Source organism: Lutjanus erythropterus, chromosome 14, assembly GCF_056507025.1.
Source record: "Lutjanus erythropterus isolate fLutEry1 chromosome 14, fLutEry1.hap2, whole genome shotgun sequence".
Taxonomy (NCBI): Eukaryota; Metazoa; Chordata; class Actinopteri; order Lutjaniformes; family Lutjanidae; genus Lutjanus; species Lutjanus erythropterus.
Window position 1 is genome coordinate 14,512,552 of NC_139330.1, and position 17,981 is coordinate 14,530,532.

The following is a 17,981-nucleotide window of genomic DNA, read 5'->3' on the forward strand; positions in this document are numbered from 1 at the left end:
ATGTCTGCTGCTTGAATTAAATTGCTCTTTGAAAAAGGTGCATTTGCATTACAATGCTTTTTATTATGTTTATATCAGTAGCAGATGTGGCCAAAGTACCCACATTCTTTACTCCAAAAGAGGTATAGACACATGTCTGAAAAAAAAAAAAAAAACTGGTGAAGGTAAAACTAGCGATTCGACTTTTTTACTCAAGTAAAAATGAAAAAGTACAGTTGTATGGTAAGTATGATAGTAATAGTATCCTTCTAGAGGATATTTCTACTGGTTGTTTCTATGCAAATTAAAAAAGTCTTTTACATGTGCGCGATATGCACAAGCATACAAAACAAAAACAAATAACTCCTCAAATGCACTAAACCCAAGGTAAGAAAGTAAGTTTTGAAAATGTCAGGAGTACAAAAGTACAAGCATCTGTGTTAAAAATGTACAGGGAACAAATACTTGAAAAGTACAGTAACGTTTTTTGTAGTTTATTACTTCTCACCTCTGATCAGTGGGATAAAATGTTCATAACATTAAAATAATATGTCAATATAACATTAATTAAAGCAGTTATTCTGGGACAATGTTTTGTCCGACAAAAGTAGTTATTGTGACAGACCTACATAAAACCACTGAGCAAAGTTGGTTGATCCTGTTCCTACTTCCTCTCCAAGTCACCAGTTCTGTCCAAGTATCAAATGAGTCCTAGCCTGTCCCTGAAGTCGGACTGAGCCACAGTGTGAGTCATCCTTAAACCAAAACACTTTCATAACTGTGCAGACACACATCGCCGGCAGTTTAATGTGAAGCAGGACGGAAAGTGACTGCTATCTTCCATTCGGTCAAGCTTGGAAGGATGTTTGACGTGAGGAGAGGCCCGCGACCTCTTGATGTGAATCCCACATCCGTAAATCAGCCGTTACACAGTCCACATAACAGTAGGACACGCTAACACACACACACACACATGCAGATGTGCACTTGCTCTCAACCCTGAAGCTATTACTGCTAAGAACTCTGTCACCAGGCATCTGCCCAAACTCCCTTGCCAGTTAATATGGAGAGTGTGACATAAACAGGATATTTTAGCAGTTTCTCCTGGAATTTTGGAGTGGGGGGGTTTAAATTAGAGTGAAAGATGAATTCTACTCAGATCACTAGTCCCACATGTCTCCTCCCCTTACATGGCGGCGTCCTCTAGCCGCCGTAAGCTCATTCATTCCCCTAAAAGGATGCTGCATTTTTCCTCCTGGCTTTGGATATTAGTAGAGCCAAGCCTATTCAAAATAATCCTTGCGGGCTAAAAAAAAAAGGGATGTTGAAAAATGAGAGTGGGGGAGAAACTGGCAGAGATTTTCACAGGTCCTCCAGATGCAGCGTATTACCATCTGCCTATGGAATGTTAGTTATTTCCAGAGCGTCTTTAATAGCTTTCCTAATATGACACACAGCAGCTACTGGGCCAGAGGGAGTGATGTAGAGGATTGGGAGAGGGTGGTGCTACTCTGATCACCTGCCTGAAAATGACACCCGAGAGGCTGCGCAGAAAGAGAACAACTTTCACACTCCTCAGGTACTCATTCAAGCAAACACTTCTTGGGTCAAAACAGTTGACGGAGTCATTATATACCGTATGAGACTTTCTGCAAGATGACCGCAGGGGGTAGCTCACATAAACAGACACCTCCATGCTCGCTCAGCATGAGCCACGAATTCTGGGGTAACATGATTCTTTACAAAACTTTAAATTGCAGATGCACCCGCGGTGATATTTATTGGTGTAGACTTTGATGTCTGATGGGAAAACAGAGACTTATGCTCTGAGAAACTGTTGTTACCTTTAGGTGGGAAGTAGGATTTGCTCTCGGCTTTGTGGGGCCAGTCTACCACCAGGTGCCCATAGCGACGGAAACTGTTGGTTATCTCATCTGTAAAAATAAAGAAAATAGAAGAAGAAGCAGAGCTGGTTGTTATTTTCATGGCACTGTAAGATAACATTCATGACTGTTCATGTAATATGCATACAAAGGACTCAATGCAGAGCCACACTTGGTGATGAGGCAGGCACGGTTTCTATTTTTTGCCCTGTTCCTTCTGCAGTAGTAGCCACTGCATTAAACAGGAACACAGGCTGGGCACATCCAGTCCGCACTAGGCAGACTCGTGCTGTGGAAACTCATTAATTTTTCAACCAGCTAAGGGCACGTATTGTGCTTCACCTCTGTAGTACACGTCCAACAGTGTTGACACATATGAAAGGAAACATTTCATATTAACATTAAACTCTTTCGCATGTTCCAGAGTTTGTGGAAAAAATTACAGCTCCATTACGCAACTGGTCACAAACATTACACTAAAACACTACAAGTGACTTAAAGGACAAGAGTGTAAGAAGTGGAATAAAAAAAATCTGTCCTTCAAGCTTCAAACTGTAGAGAAAACCCAGGCTTTTTAGGTGAAATTTCACAGTGGCTAAATTAATATCTTAAACAAGGAGTGTCAAGGTGCCCTTAAGCAAAGCTCAAAATTCTTCAGTGTAACTATAAGTGGCAACCAGCCAAAGACAGATGTTCTGGGAGGCTTCCAATTGTGAATGTACTGTACAGTATGTATCAGTGGAAATACGCAGCAGGGCAGTGCTGAAAAAGAGCCCGAAGTGAACATTTCTGTAGATGTGCAAATGAAAAACAATCCTTTGTTTACCTTCATCTATGTCAGGGGGAAGGCCTCCGACAAAGACCTTCCTGGAGTAGCGCTCCATCCTCTCTCCGTTCTGACAGCGGGTTGGCGAGTTCAGGCCCGGGGTCAAGGAGGGGTCTCCGTGGCCGTCGTCGAGGAAGCCGTCCTCAAAGGGGAAAAGACAGGAGCGACCTGGGCGGAGAGGAAAAGAGAAGGATACCAGGAAGACAGACAGGGATAACAGGGGAAGACAGAGTGTGAAGTAAAAAGGGAGGGAGGGTATGAGAGATAGAGTGAATTAATCACATCTGGAAACTATCGCTGCGGCTGAATCAGTATTCAATGTCCAAATTATCCAGGATTACTACTCTGACTTAACTCTTAAAACTTTCCCTACTGCTAAAACTGTTACTAGCATTTTGACAGTATTTTAACCCACAAAAAACAGACAAACTACCATGTTGCCAAAAGTATGTGGACACCCATAAAGGTACAATACCCAGGGGCTGTATTACAGAAACTTCCAGACTTACAGATCATTTCTTAACTCTTTGGTGACCATGGTAATTAGTGCTATGTCCTGATTTAGGAAAAAAATCATTACAGACTAGGAGTTCCTGAATCAATTTCCTATCCTAATTTAAGAGAGGAAAAGTGTCCCAGACAAAAATCCTAACTTCGCAAAATCTTAAATGTGTGTGTGTGCTAATTTAAATTTTTCCACCAGGTAGTCTTAGCTAACTTGCTTTATCCAGTAGATAATGTGTCTTCTATTTAAGCCCACTCTCTTTCTTTTATCTCATACATTAGCATTGTTGTAAATTTCCCAAAAAGAACATCTTTGAATTTCTCTACAGATGTTACCAAAACCTCTAACTCATGTCTTAAAATCAAGTGTCCATAGTTGTTTTTGCTCCATTTTTTTGTTCAATGTTCAGCATGTTTCAATACGCAAAAACTTGTTTAGCAAGGCGAGATGACAAAAGTAGCGTTTGTTTCTACGTAACAGACATAAAAGTTGATAAACAACTATTTTTAAGGCTGAAGATAGGAAGTTTCTGTATTGTGTATGTATATGTCTTATGGAAAACTGTTCAGCAGTCACATATGGGTGTAAAGTCTGAGTGTCCACATACTTTTGGCCATGGTGTACATTAAATTATATATCATAATATCATCTGGGGAACTTCCTGGTGCTCTTAATTCTCATTAGAATCTCAGACTTCCTGGCAAGACTGTTGATCAGTCAGTATAAACATGGTTATGGTATTCTCTACTCGTCTGACACTATGTTTCCCACTGGGAAGCTTTCACTGGTGCAGCGATGTGTTAGTAATATTTTAGTGTATTTTCTGATTGTGGTGTTTAATATGTATGTTCTATGCAGAACAACCCCAGATGTCTCTCTTTATTTAGCATCTCTCTTTCTTTGATACAGAGGAAACCGCTTATTGTGATCACAGTTACAGTTTACAGTTTAAGCCTCCTTGAAGCTTACAACAAACTAAGGTTGTCAGAAAGATCAAAGTATCAATACTTTTTTAATACCACCTGTTAAAAAGAAATACAATACTTATATTTCGTAGAATCAAAAGTAACAAAGCTATAAAATAAATGATCTGAGTGCTCATTTAAGACCTGCTTCAGTTCAGTCTTAATTGTTCTGCCTGAAATTTGGCCTGCAGCAAAACCAGTGTTCAGTGGCTTTTTCTGTACCAGCACTGTGTGCAGGTTATTAAATAAAAGAAAAGTTAAAAAAACAAAAACAAAACTATTTTGTGAGGCCAGGAGTTTTTCTTTCTTTTTGCTGTAATACCAAAAGAGCTATCGAGTATAGTTTTTTCATACTAGCATTGTACTGAAGTTTAAAATTCTGGTACAGCGACAACTCTCTGACAAACAGTAAACTATATTTTATTTACAGTACTGTACTATATTATACAGTAGTTTGAATTATACACTGGACGGTAATTTGAAATTCATGTACTGTATTTTGCAACAGCTGATAAAATTCATTACTTTATAAGCATGTAATAATTATACAAATGTCAATTAGATGGTAATCTCAGAAACAAAGAAAAAGAAATGTGATCAATTAAACCAGGACAGATGTGAACACTGCAAGAGGTTTCCACTGTATTTGACTCTTTGATAAATGTGGTAATTAATTTTTTACACAGTAAGGAATAAAGCACTTTCTGTCTCTCCTGTGTGTGTTCATGTCAGCACCTCACAGACACCTTTTATTGACAGTGATTTGATTCAGACATTACTCACTGCAATTTGCCGGCTTCACCATACTACAACTACAACATACAACAACCCCAGCCCAATATTGCAGTGACCTTACAAATGTCACTCAGCAGCTTCCCTCCTTGCTGAAGAAAGACAGAATTAGTCAAAAAAGCACATCAAAATCAGAGATGATCCATGTTGGAAGCACCCATTTTTGCCATTCAGATGATGAATCACTTCTGAGTCAGCATACTCCTTCATGTAAACCTCAAGATTCATTTTGGAAACACTCCGACCAAACATGCAATAACGTTTTAAAAGGTTTGGTGTTTGATTTGGTGGCAGCATCACACCGCTGTTGACTGAAATGGAGTCCATCCCTGTTAGACTGTAAACAGACCATTGTATATGTTTTTAGACCAGCTGTAAATCATATTATAAATATTGCAGGTAGAACACTGACTCAGAATAGAGAGAAAAGAAAACTGTCAGATTTTTTTTTTCCTCTCACCATCAAGCAAAACAAGATTCATATAGACAGATTTGGTGGACCCTTGCCCCATGTTGATTAAATGCACAACATGGAAAACTGTGTGTCAAAATTTATATGATTTCATTCAATCACAGCACAGATGAAAAGCAGATAGTGACACCACACTAAGACCCCCCTCAGCCTCGGAGAAGAGACACGGCCGGCATGGCAAACAGAACCCCAGAGAAAATGCCACACGTTACCTCTTCTGCGGCCATAGCTCCGGGCTGCTTGTCAGCACAGTGGGGGAAGGAGAGAGACACAAGGAGAAACAGAGGGTTGGGTCAGGAAAATGGGTAGGAAAGAGATACAGAGACATGGGTTTTGTGGAAAATAACCAAAACCAGGAACATCTCTAAGGCAACAGTGAAACCACAGATGGCCACACCTAAGGCTCAGCAACGGGAGGAGGGCGATTATTACAGCCTGGCACCGGCCACGGCAAACCTGCTGCACCTGCCTTGGCAACAAACGCATGCAGATGCTGCGCAGGGGCGGGGGGTGCGGGGGCGGGTGATAGGTGAGGTTTAGCCATGGAAATGTCCGAGATATTTAGCAGCATAATGCAACGCTCCATAGCCGGAGATCGTAATCTCAGCTTAATGAACCCGCTATGGCTCACGCTCGTGCTAATCTTCTGTGAATATTCACAAATGAGGCCATAAAGCAGAACACATGCAGGACTGAAGGTAGAGCGGGTTAGTCATTATCATGGCCTTGGTGAAATATTAAAAGTTGCTCTCATGTCAGGTATGGCAGGCCAGGTGCCAGTGGAAACTTCCCACAGGATAAGGGGAGGGTACGGAGGTGGCTGCCAGCCTCGGGGCGCTAAGATGGGTGGATGACATGCAGAAAGGAGGGGGCAGTGGAGAGCAGGCTACGATGTCAGGGCTGATCTAAATATCTGATCTAAATATGGGATGAAGGTACAAGATCGGGATCACTTATATCTAATCAGCCAGTCACATGTGCCAGTCTCAACATTATCTGCCTTATCTTTTTCAGTTTTTAATGCTCATTTCACTGCAGTCACTCAAATGAAATCTAAAACAATTAAGATAACAACTGTGAACAACTGCACTTTCCTCAGTTTTGTGACCAATTGGAAACAATGCAGCTCATTTGGACCAAAAAAATTCTGAACTTCAGTTCCACTTAATAGATTTTCCAGAGCTTTCAACTACATTTCATGGTCTAATCCTCACTGATGGCCAACTGTCATCACATGAGCCAAGGTCCCGGACAACTGAGAAACTTCCATCTGCTGAGGAAGATCATGAGATACTAAGGGTGGGAATCTCCTTGGCAGCACACGATTTGATTAAATGCCAATTCAGAGGGCTACAATGTGATTATAAAATGATTATCGATGCATTTTGATGCATTAAAATGTTTTGATGCAATGTTTGAAGCCAGTTGGATTGTATCTGCGGTAGCTCAGCTGTCTGCACCAAAACTCAAGATGCAGCCTTAGAAAGTAATCACAATGCACATGTTTATGTCCCTTGAGTTTCACAATCTAATTAGTTCAGTCATAAGAAACATAAAGTTCATTTTCCAAAACTGTTATTGATTATCATAATGTTGAGAACTGGTTCATAAATTTCTGATTACTGGCTTTTCTAGACTGATTCATAATCTTTCAAGAGTTGTTTTGATAGATTAGCCTAATTCCCTTCAGCCCTATGAGATACATTTGGAAGCTACAGGAAATGTAGGAAAGAGGACCTTGACCTCTTATGTCACATGACAACTCAGTAAATTCCATGCATTCAAAAACCTTGGAAAAAGATACTAAATAGACCTTGAGTTATGTTTTTTTGCTATCAATGTTTCCAAGATCAAAAATGAACTTTCATAGTTACTGTAGTTGAATTTGAATATGCTGGGCCACAGATTCAAACCACAGAGGAGGCAAAATATGGCTTAAGAAAGTGCAAATTCCAACAAACAGCAGGAGAGGTAATACAGTACTAAACACATCTTCCTGCTCCACTAAACGCATCAATCACAAAGAACCCTCGTCGCCTCAAAAACCAATATGGGCCTTTGCATTGTGAGAGCCCCATTGTGTGGCTCTGCCCCTTTGGCTTCTCTCTGGGAATATATTGTCTCTGAGCCTCTTCTCCCTCGCTATGTTTTCATTAAAAAGATCTGTCTCTCCAATCCAAAAAAGCCTGGGCAATCTTTCTGCTGCTTTGCCCTCTCACCGTCTGGTCTTAGCAGAAACAAAGTCACCTAGCAACCGGGGCAAAATGAAGCAAACGTTGCACTGGGTAACCGTCAGATGCCTTAGCGAGAGAGAATACAACCCACGAGGGAGAGGAGGAGAGGGAAAAGTGAGGGTTAAGAATAAGTACCAACTTCAAACTGTGTGGTGTCTGGGAGAGAGAGAAAATGTTTGAAAGGAAACTGGGTGATTCCTCTGGGCATGATGAGTTTGATGTCTCCTGCTCTGCTCGTCTTCAAAGCCTGAGACACTTCTACTAAGCTGTCAAGTGAACAACACCAATAAATCTGGATAGAGGACCTACGCTTACTACTACTCTCCAGTCTTTCTTCTTCACTTCAAGTGCTAACACCATCCGGAGAAAGCGGAGCCCTTACAGGTTCTCACAGCGTGAAGCCTCAAAACTAATGGGACGAAATGAAGGAGAAACACTGAGGAAAACACTTTAAAGTTGAAACCAAAGCTTCCCTGTCTACACACATCACAGGCTACAGCAGAGAGAGCCAGTTCTGACAGACTTGGAAGATCTGGGCAGATCTGTGCTTGCCTGAGTGTAATCCCATGACACAACAGTTTAACATCAATCCGGGACACGTTCTCCAAGGATATAAGTGATGAAAGGAACAAAATGAGGAAGGAGCACCAGCGTTGTCAAAATGTGACGGCAGAAACTGCTTCAGCGAGAAAGTTTTTATCTGTTAGACATCCTCTGCTTTTCCCGGTTCATATACCCTGTGGGCCATCTGAACATGTCCAGAGAGGAAACTAGGGCTTCGCTGATTTGGTTTGATCACCAGTCAGTCCAGACATTCCTGATATTTTGCTGAGGTCTGAATAAAAAGTTGGAAACATGATTGCCCCTAAAAGAACTAGAGGACATGGCCAAAAAATGAATGTGTAAGACCCTAAGGCTACATCAAAAGTTTCCATTTTAAATCACACAACTTTTCTTTGGTTTATGCCGCAGTGCTCCTGCGATTTTGATCCCCTAAAACTGAGAAATTTGTAAGTTGGGCGATTTCTACCTAATCGGCACATGACGATGTCCACAGTGAGGCATTGCAATGGTTGTTGAAGACATCAATTGCCCACACAAAAGAAACACTGCTGCAATCAATGTAACTGAGTGTCTTAGGTTGTCTAACTGAGAAAATTTAATACGGAAATACAGTCATGGAGCTGTCCAACAACTCCTGCCTTGTGGCAACTCTGAGGGGACACAGTACCTCAAATACAAAAGGTTTCTAAATTTACAGTGTCATGATAGTTGAGGGCTCGGTGTCGATGACTGTCATGATGGATGGTGGTATCAGACCAGCCCCACTGTTGACCCTATATTACTTTGAAAAAAAAAACAGGGTTTGCGGTTCAGTCTGGATGGCTGGGAGCAGAGATTGTTGAAATTAACAAGGCAGATACCAACATTAAATTCATTTGATCAGTCACAATGTGTCCTTCCCAGATTCGTCATGCTCATATCACATAACGCTCTTCCAAGAGAAAACAAACGATAACAGCCTTGACTACTGGCGGTTAATTCAACATGGATAACAAATTACAGGCGTTGCTGATCTTTCACTATGTTTACGCCTTGTGTCCACACTATTCCTGAACTTTTGAATCATTGAAACTGAGACTTTTGGAAACACTGCTGCTGACCCAATTTTAGTTTGAAAACTCTGTGACTGCATTTTGTCTAAATGGGTGGAAGCAGAGACTTTTGAAACGATAAGGCAGACGCCCACGTTCAAATTGTGATTTGGTCTTATCAGTTACAATGTGTCCTTTCCTGATTCATCATGCTCATATCATGTGACCTTTTTCCAAAAGACAACAAATGACATCACTAGCAATTAATTCAACATGGATAACACATTACTGGCATTGTGACCTTGTTGTCTATGTGTTACTTTCAGTCACAGTTCCACCTCGTCGTTGGATCAAGCAAAAAAAATCTCTGATGTTACTTTTCGCTGTTGCTGTCCTTTGTTCGTGGAAATTTCTGCAACTCAGCATCTAGGGGTGGGAATGTCTTGACACCTCACGATTTGACTCGTATCTGTTATGTTTTACCATCCAACTGGTTCAGCCATAAAGAACATAAAGCTTGGTCTTACAAAATTGTTACAGGCAATCATATTTAAGAAGAATTAGGTTCTAAATTTCAGATTATTGTCTTAAATCTGCATCCATTCATTAAAGAGAAAATTGTGATGCATCTAAGAATTGATTATTTCTCCCACTCATACAAGCAACCAACCACAGAATAGAGAATACGCTTTCTGTTCACAATGGCAGATATGCATGCCCAATGTACATGAATGGTCATGTGATATGCATTACCAGGTGTGTTAATATGGACAGAGGTTATTTTTGGAACAGTGTTAAAATGCTTATGCGGACAGAGATTGTTTTCATTTTAAAATGAAAATGTATTAGTGTAGACATAGCCTAAGACATTATGTCCCTGACCACAGGCAGGGCCTGCTCTGGAAAACTTTGTGGCATCCATGCAGCAGCATATGGGATAAAGACCTGATTTCTCTCTCTGGCTCATCTCTTGTCACTGTTGGTCATCTGCTGGCTGATGGGACACTGGAGGGGGAATCTAGTCTTACATGTTGGGGTATTTTTGGAAGTGCTATTCACAGGTCAACTGTGTTTCCCCCAGTGCTGAGGGGTCTGTCCTAGGTTTATGGTGTCAGGGAATCCAGGCCTTAGCAAAGGGTAGGCAGGTGTGCCCAGTGCATACTGACATGAGCCCCTGGGGTTAGGGAGCATATGTTTTTCATGGGAATATGCCACAAAAATATTTTTTTCCCATTCTTAATTTATCTCAAAACACAGAGGACAAAAAGCAGCGGGGACACTTATCAGTAAAACTGAAACAATTCTGATTAATTCCAGATGGAGAATTGACGATGACAATGAAACATGACTTACTATTCAATGGCATTATGTGGTCTGCTCCAGGATGATGAAAGTTGAGGCCCATACGTCCTGTTGAAGAAAAAAAAAAGAAAAGATTTTACAAAAGAAGGGAAACATGGAAATCACTGATAAAAGCCACTCTGTTGATAGACAAATCTTCCATTCTACTGTCGGCAATGGGAAATGCCAGCTATGATGAAATGTTTAACATGAAATGAATAAACAGCAAATGTACCCAGTGTGATACAAAGGCAGAAAGGACGACCACAGAAAACAGATGTGACAAACGAGGTGGAAACACACATTCTTTTGTTGTCACATATCTCATGTACACACACACACACACACACACTCACACAAAAACAAAGGCAGCTATAAGGCTAGGAATTCAACAGAGCGTGCATTCTGCTATGGTGACAATGTGTGCATGCTACAAGGACCCATCTGTCAGTGCTTTTCGTGGGGAGAGGAGTGGTGTGGGACACCTTAATGGAAGTCTTCCTAGTTATCTCTGTCTTTGTCTGCTTCTTAGTGCACAGGCGACAACAAAAGGAAAATACTCCTAAGCCGAGGCAGAAATAGCCTACCTGGCTTGGGACAAAACATTGCTGCCTCACTGTCAACATCATTTGCAGTGGCAGCCGCAGAGGCACACCCTTTATCCCTAACCGCTCAAAATTAGGGCCCTGTGTCAAAATCCGCCTACACCAGCTTTTTACTCAACACACAGCTAACAAGCAGGCTAACTGGAGTCAGTTAAGCAAGACAGGGGATGAAGCAACAGATTCATTGGGATATGCATTGATATTTAGCTAATACCCTGTAGATTTAATGAGACAACACCTTTGTAAGCCAGCCCATTCACTTGTGAGGAGCGTTCCTCCAACATTAAAGGGACAGTTTATCCCCAAATAAAAATACATATTTTTCCTTTTACATGGAGCTCCATCTACAATGTTTTGGTGTGAGTTGGTGAGTTTTGGAGATGAAACTAAAGAAGCAACAATGGAAAAATACCACTAAAGGAAAGAGGAAAAATATGTATTTTTTGGTTTTTGGGGTTGGGTGAACTGTCTCTTTAACACTGGGGTGTTGGTTGGGGTAAAGGTTGAGGGTGACAACTGCAACGGATATCTTGCTCTACTGCTAGTGTATGTTTCCCCCATATGTGACATGGACTTTGAGAGACAGACCGCTACGTGTTGCAAGCCGCTATGGTGCAAACAAGATGACATTCAAAAGTTTCAAAATTTGACCATAGAAGACAGATAGTGAGCGCAGCAAGGGGGCCTCTTCCTGGCTCACAAACAAGAGTGGAACTAGCAGTTAGAGCTGGTTGAAAACCAGAGAGGCAGGGTAGGGGGAGGACAAGGGGGCGGCCACCCTGCAGCTCCACAGATGTGGATTTCCACACTCCTCTCAGCCAGTCAGAATCCAGGCAACAATAAGGCTCAGGGGCAAAAGCAGTGTGACAAGCCCATACATTCACACACATGTTTGTTTGAACACGTGCATATGTGTAACACGGCCTAGTGTCACATTATACACACTCTTTCCAGCTTATTATCATGAGAAAATGAACATCAACACAAAACCTACATGCCATCAAAAAATAATAAATGAACTGTTCTGTATCTATTCACTAAACACTGTCATCTCAATGAGAGAACGGACATTTGCCCTTTTCCGGGACAAAAAGTTTTATCCAGGACTCAAATGAACTTTTATTCTCAGTGTCAAGCAACTGTCACAAATTCTACTCTAAAATGTCCTAAATTTAAGTTCTTTCTTTTCATTCTACATAACATATATCGTTTGATAACTTTGTTTCAGTAACTTGTATCACTTTATCGATTCACGTTGGTCCAACTGGAAGTTCTGCTAGTTTCCCCTGTACTTAATAATAATTTTTAAAAAATCAAATCACCCTTGGTGTTTGGCCACCATCAATTTTCATCGTTATTCTTTTAGTCATTGGTTGAGTTACTGTTGCTTGTTTATTTCTAACTGATCAATAAAAGCAATGAAAAGTACAGTGCAAATGCAAACCTGTTTCTGAATGATCTATGGCAATGGATATTTACATACTCATTGGAGTGATTGTTTTCAGGAAAGAAATACAAAATACAAATTCTTCATCTATTTATATATATTTTCTAGGTTTGTTAATTCTCTATGAGAATAAACTAAATATCTTTGGGTTGTGGGCATAACAAGACATTTGAGGATGTCATCTTGTGCTTAGGGAAACACTGAGCAACATTTTTAACTATGTTCAGGCATTTTAGACCAAACGACTAATCAATTAATCATCAAAACAACCGCCAGATTAATCAATGGGTGGACATTGGCCCTTTTTGTGTTTATTTCATTATTAGCTCACTTTCGTCTCAGCAGTGGCCCTTGTTTTGTTTGGATGTACATACATACTCCTGTTTGTAAAGACTACAAGAAACCAAAAAGAGGAACATCCAGTGTTGTGTCCTGACACTGAGGGTTTTTCAGCTCTCCAGAAAGCTCTCAGACCATCCACTGTTTTCTCTATCTCACCAGGCTTAAGCCTGACAGCCAGGCAAAGCTTTCATCTAAGTTCGAGAGCCCCATGGGGTAGCTGCACAGAATCATGTGTATCGGTAAACATGTGGGTGGTCTATTTGTTAGTCCTCCAACCAAATTACAGGGTGCAAAGCCAAAAGTCTGACTGGCTGAAGTGTCCTTGGGAGAGAATCCCTTATAGCTCTGCAGCATACTGTGCACTTTGACCTAGTGTCACTGCTTTTGGTTGAGCAAAAAAATAAAAGGGTCAATAAAGTCCTACATTATCCACCAGAGACTAGTGTGTGCCAATGAACACATTCACAATCAAAGCCATGACTTTGCTGATTGGAGGGCAAAAGTCACAACAGTGCTTGCCTTTCCGTCAACATTAGTCATTCTGGATGACAGAGGGGGACAGTTGCCCTCTGAAGCCTTAAAAATAGCTCTGGGCATGTGCCATCTGCTTCCCCCAGGAGTTGAGTGGCAGGGCCTGAGGGGCCCCTGAGTTGCTGCTGTTGCTCTTCTGGTGACATTTCCTCACCGAGAGCCTGAGCTATTCTCAACCTTCCCATGATGGTTGCACAGCAGCACGGCCGCTAAAGAGACACGCCATCCACTTCCTAAGGCATGGATCCAAAAGTCCCTCCCTTTCACATGCTGGACAATCTTCAGACTGGACAGTGACCTCGCTATGACCGCTTTGGTAGAAATGGGATAAAGAGTCGGGTATGGATTAGCTGGACACTCGCCAGTGGCCATCAGTCTGGTATCTGCCCTGCGCTTCAAATCACTTTCAAAATACTTTTTCTTTTTTCCTCTCAGTTGGTGCACCTACCCTCACAAAGTATGTACTTTGTGTACCTCATACTGCAAAATGGCTGTATGCATACTGCAAAATGTGACCGGATGCAGTAGGACATACTGTTACTTTTGGTATACTGCATTTGACATACTATGTACTGGGATATACTAAATCTTTTTCTGGCATACAAAGTAATATTGTAGCATAGGTATTGCAAAGCACATGTGGGGCCCAAATGGGGCGCTCCAAAGTTAGGGAGTATGAGCCCTCTGACAGAGCATTTCTACCATAAATAAATGTCTTCAGAGCCTGAAAAATTGGTTCCCAGAAGAAACCAAAAAAACAGCAGGAGTTCCCTGGGAACCAACGGGGGCACGTCATATTTTACAGGTTGTTGTACATTGTGCAACACCCTCTGTTGACTGATGACACCCTCGATTACTAGGGCTATGCTAAAAACTAGTAGAAGCATATGCTGTTTCGCTAGATAGCACCAAGGTCTCAAGAGTCTTGATGGAACCAGTTCAAGAACCAGAGCTAATTTGGTGGAAAAATGCCTTGAAAGGTTTCAGGAATCCGTCACATTAAAAGACAAAAGGATGAAAGAGGTTGAGCAACATCAGCTGTACAGAAATGTAAATCGTGCATCAGCTGCTATCAACAACTGAAAAAAAATGGTCAGCTGACACAGATTGTGGTCCTGTCTAGGGTGAACAGGGTTTGAGAAATCTGGGACAGAAAATAGGGCTGGGACCTTTGGTCTACATAGACAGACTATCGAACACTACTGAGGGCTACAGGAGTACTATCCTTCAAGTTCCTGAGTGGGTTAAATTTTCTCACCTAGGGATCTTCTCAACTGCTTTGGTCACGTTTTGCTCCCTCTGTTCCACATTATAACACATATTAAAGCCCCCAGTAACACCTCTAGGCAAAAACTCCAACAGGAGTTTTAAGAGAGGAGTGGGTGTGCCAACAGTAAGGTGTGGAAATATTAGCACTGATGAAAAAAACACCTCAGCAGCAGGGTTCCCCAAAGCTGCTGACTACTGCCAAAGAAATCTTCAATCACCAAGACTACACTGGCAAAATGGGCAAAAACAAAGATGACAATACCCACTGAGGGGCATGTGTTCTGCAGTCAGCCAACACATGACTGGAAAGACTGAGAGGGATGGATGTTTCTGTAAGAAACCTGTGGATGGCCTACTTCTTCCCTTCGATACTAGTTTGAGCTGAACCCAACAACCTTTGACAAGAAAACTGCAACAGGGTCAAAGTTCATTCAGCTATCAAGCCATAACACTCAAAACCATATAAAATTACGTACACTATAAAACTTAAATGTTGGGGTATACTTATAGAAATAAATCCCCAAATATGCCATCCACTAAATTTTAATGTTTCATAAAATTAATCATCATAAATCTATTAAATGCTTCTCATATAACGATAGATGATTTCCAGAATCCAGTTGAGCCTGCTGCGCAACTTGGCAGTGATAGTAATGCTTTCAATAGTATTTCATGGCTTGTGAGATCTGGACAAACCATGATTTTAATACACAAAACATGCCCAGACTTGTTTTGTTGCCCGGGCTAGATTAGTTCAGTCATGCTTGCACGAGTCATGAATTTTCCACCATAACAAAACATAGCACTCTGACAGTAGAGTTTATTGGAAGCAAGGTGCGATTTAACCTTTAACACAGCCAACAAACACATTGTCTTATCTCTATAGATGCATTACTGGCTGTGTAAAGTGCAGGGCATCCCTCTGACACCGGGATCATCTTAAGTGTTGTTAACTACTAACAACAGTTGAAAAGTTGAGAGGTCAAGTCCAGCCTGTTAGCCAAACTTCAGCCCAACAAAATGTTTCAAACAGTGACCTTATACCTCAGGTTAAGCTGGGTTGACCCCTCTTTGAACCTGAACAAAAACAAACGTTCACACAGACTTCCTTTTCTAAACTAACATGATCTTTGAGCAGCTAATTAAGACAAGAAAAGCTGGTTTCTCTCATGGTTAAAGCTGAAAAATTTACAAACTAAAGTCGGTATATAACCTACAATAGTTTGGTGTTTTAAAAGGTTAGTTTGTATTCATCAAAGTCCCACAATAACATAAATAAAGAAACAGATTGACACAGTAGACGTCCATGAAGTAAAATGATAGATTTCACTAATGCAGTATGGTTCAGCGAGAGGCGGATATATTTTGCTCATATAATGGCAGTTTCAGAACGCGCTGTCCACAGCAGTAGATTGCTTAGCTCATGCTGGTACTCCTCTCTGCTTCTCCAAACTGGGAGCATGCATCTACGGTCGGTAATATACTGACTATAGATAAGTACCTCATACAACCTCACTTCAAATAATCTGAACTATCCCTTTAACTTGAAGCTCAGACCTTTGCACACAACTTTACAACTTTGCAAAGGTTTCAAGAAAAGTTGTATGAAGAAATTCACTCCTTCCTATGATTTAAGCACCTTGCTTAATCACACTGTCATCTGAACTGTGTTGCACTTGCAATTCTTGTTTTCCTCCTGATAAAAGACTCTGTGACTCAACTCTTATCCGTTGACCGATGCTCTTGTCAACAAGTGCACAAAGTCAAACAGCACCATGGTTTGCTCTCCTTCGACTACTGGCTTCAATTATAGCAGACGCTTTCTATCTGTCATAACAACATTTTACCTCATATATTTTACCTCAACAAACCACGACACACACAGCCTGTAAAAATCAATGGAAAGCTGCTTGAGTCAAGCTAAACTAGTTGGCATTTTTTTGAGAACAAATGCGAGTTGTTGTTAATAAATCAAATAGTGGGTCCCCAGAACAATTAACAGACAACTATGTTTATAAATTGATTCATTATTTTAAATGCACAATCTATAATCTTTCCCACCAGGGGTCTCTCACATTTAAAACAATAACAAAAGAGTTTGATGGCAACTGAAGTAGTGTGGGATCATGGGAGTCACTCAGTTGTTTTCTTCACTGTTAAACAACTGCCATTGCAGATGAAAATCTATGTGACATGACTCAGGCAGAAATCATGCTCATGGATGAGGTAATGTTTCAAGTTTTATTAACATTACATTAAGTCACATGTGCCAGCTTCCTTCCTAACTCTCTGAAGTAGACCATTACTTTGACTAAATTACACTTTGGGTTTTCAGCTGTTGTTCAGATATAATACTTAAATATAAACTTGATAATTAAAGGAAAGAGGTTGCCTTTTTTGGAAATAGTTAGATGAGAAGATCGATACCATCCTCATGTCTGTATGATAAAGCCACTAGTCCACCACATAACCCCTGTAAAAACATAACTTGTTATTTTTAGACTTCAGTAGCTTGAATTTTTTTTTAACTTTTGGACTTAACCAGGTTAGTTGTTTCACCCTTGTTCCAGTCTTTATGCTAAGCTAAGCATCTGCTGGTAGTAGCTTCAAACAGACATCAGGGTCATGTCAATTAGCTGAGTCAAAAAGTGACTGATAAAGAAAATAATCAAGCTCTACTTTGGGGCTTAAATTTGCATGAAGGCTGATGGAGTTCAATCTTCTAAAAGCCGCACTTAAACAAAAAGAGGCAATGTTAATCGTAACTGACGCATGAGTAAGATCATGTGAGTCAGACCAGCTGAGGCAAATTGTGTGTGTTCAGAGAGAGAGACACTGTGGGTGGATGGGATCCACACACAGCTCCTATGGGGACTTATGGGACTTATTAACACTTTTGAGAATCTCAAATGGTCGTTGACAACATTGAGACCGAGTGTGTGTGTAGGGGAGTGGCGGCATGCTGCAGACACAGTGTCATGTTTGTATCATGAGAAAGTGTGTGAGGTGAGACTGCTTTGCATGGAATGTCACAGTTGATTTACATGTCAGAAACAATTTGGATGTGTGTATCCTGCATGTATGTGTGTGTGTGACGATATTGCTGGCAGCAGCGGTGGCGGCTGCTGTCAAACTGGTGGTGTTTTTCCAGGCCAAGGGGAGAATCTCTGGTGTGTGCGTGTGTTTGTGTCGGGG

At 41.0% G+C, this 17,981-nt stretch overlaps 1 protein-coding gene across 6 annotated transcripts in view; it reads right to left on the minus strand.

The window, feature by feature from the left end:
* The window catches only part of cpeb3 (cytoplasmic polyadenylation element binding protein 3), a 50,484-nt gene that overhangs the window by 16,206 nt on the left and 16,297 nt on the right, over positions 1–17,981 (minus strand). For 4 of the 6 annotated variants that reach the window (XM_084735237.1, XM_084735234.1, XM_084735235.1 and 1 more), the window contains 4 exons: positions 10,605–10,661; positions 5,635–5,658; positions 2,689–2,856; positions 1,824–1,913 (listed from right to left, as the gene is read on the minus strand). In XM_084735237.1, coding sequence (XP_084591363.1) covers positions 1,824–1,913; positions 2,689–2,856; positions 5,635–5,658; positions 10,605–10,661 — 339 coding nt within the window. The remainder of the gene's footprint in view (positions 1–1,823; positions 1,914–2,688; positions 2,857–5,634; positions 5,659–10,604; positions 10,662–17,981) is intronic. The other 2 variants (XM_084735236.1, XM_084735233.1) reach the window with 1 other exon arrangement.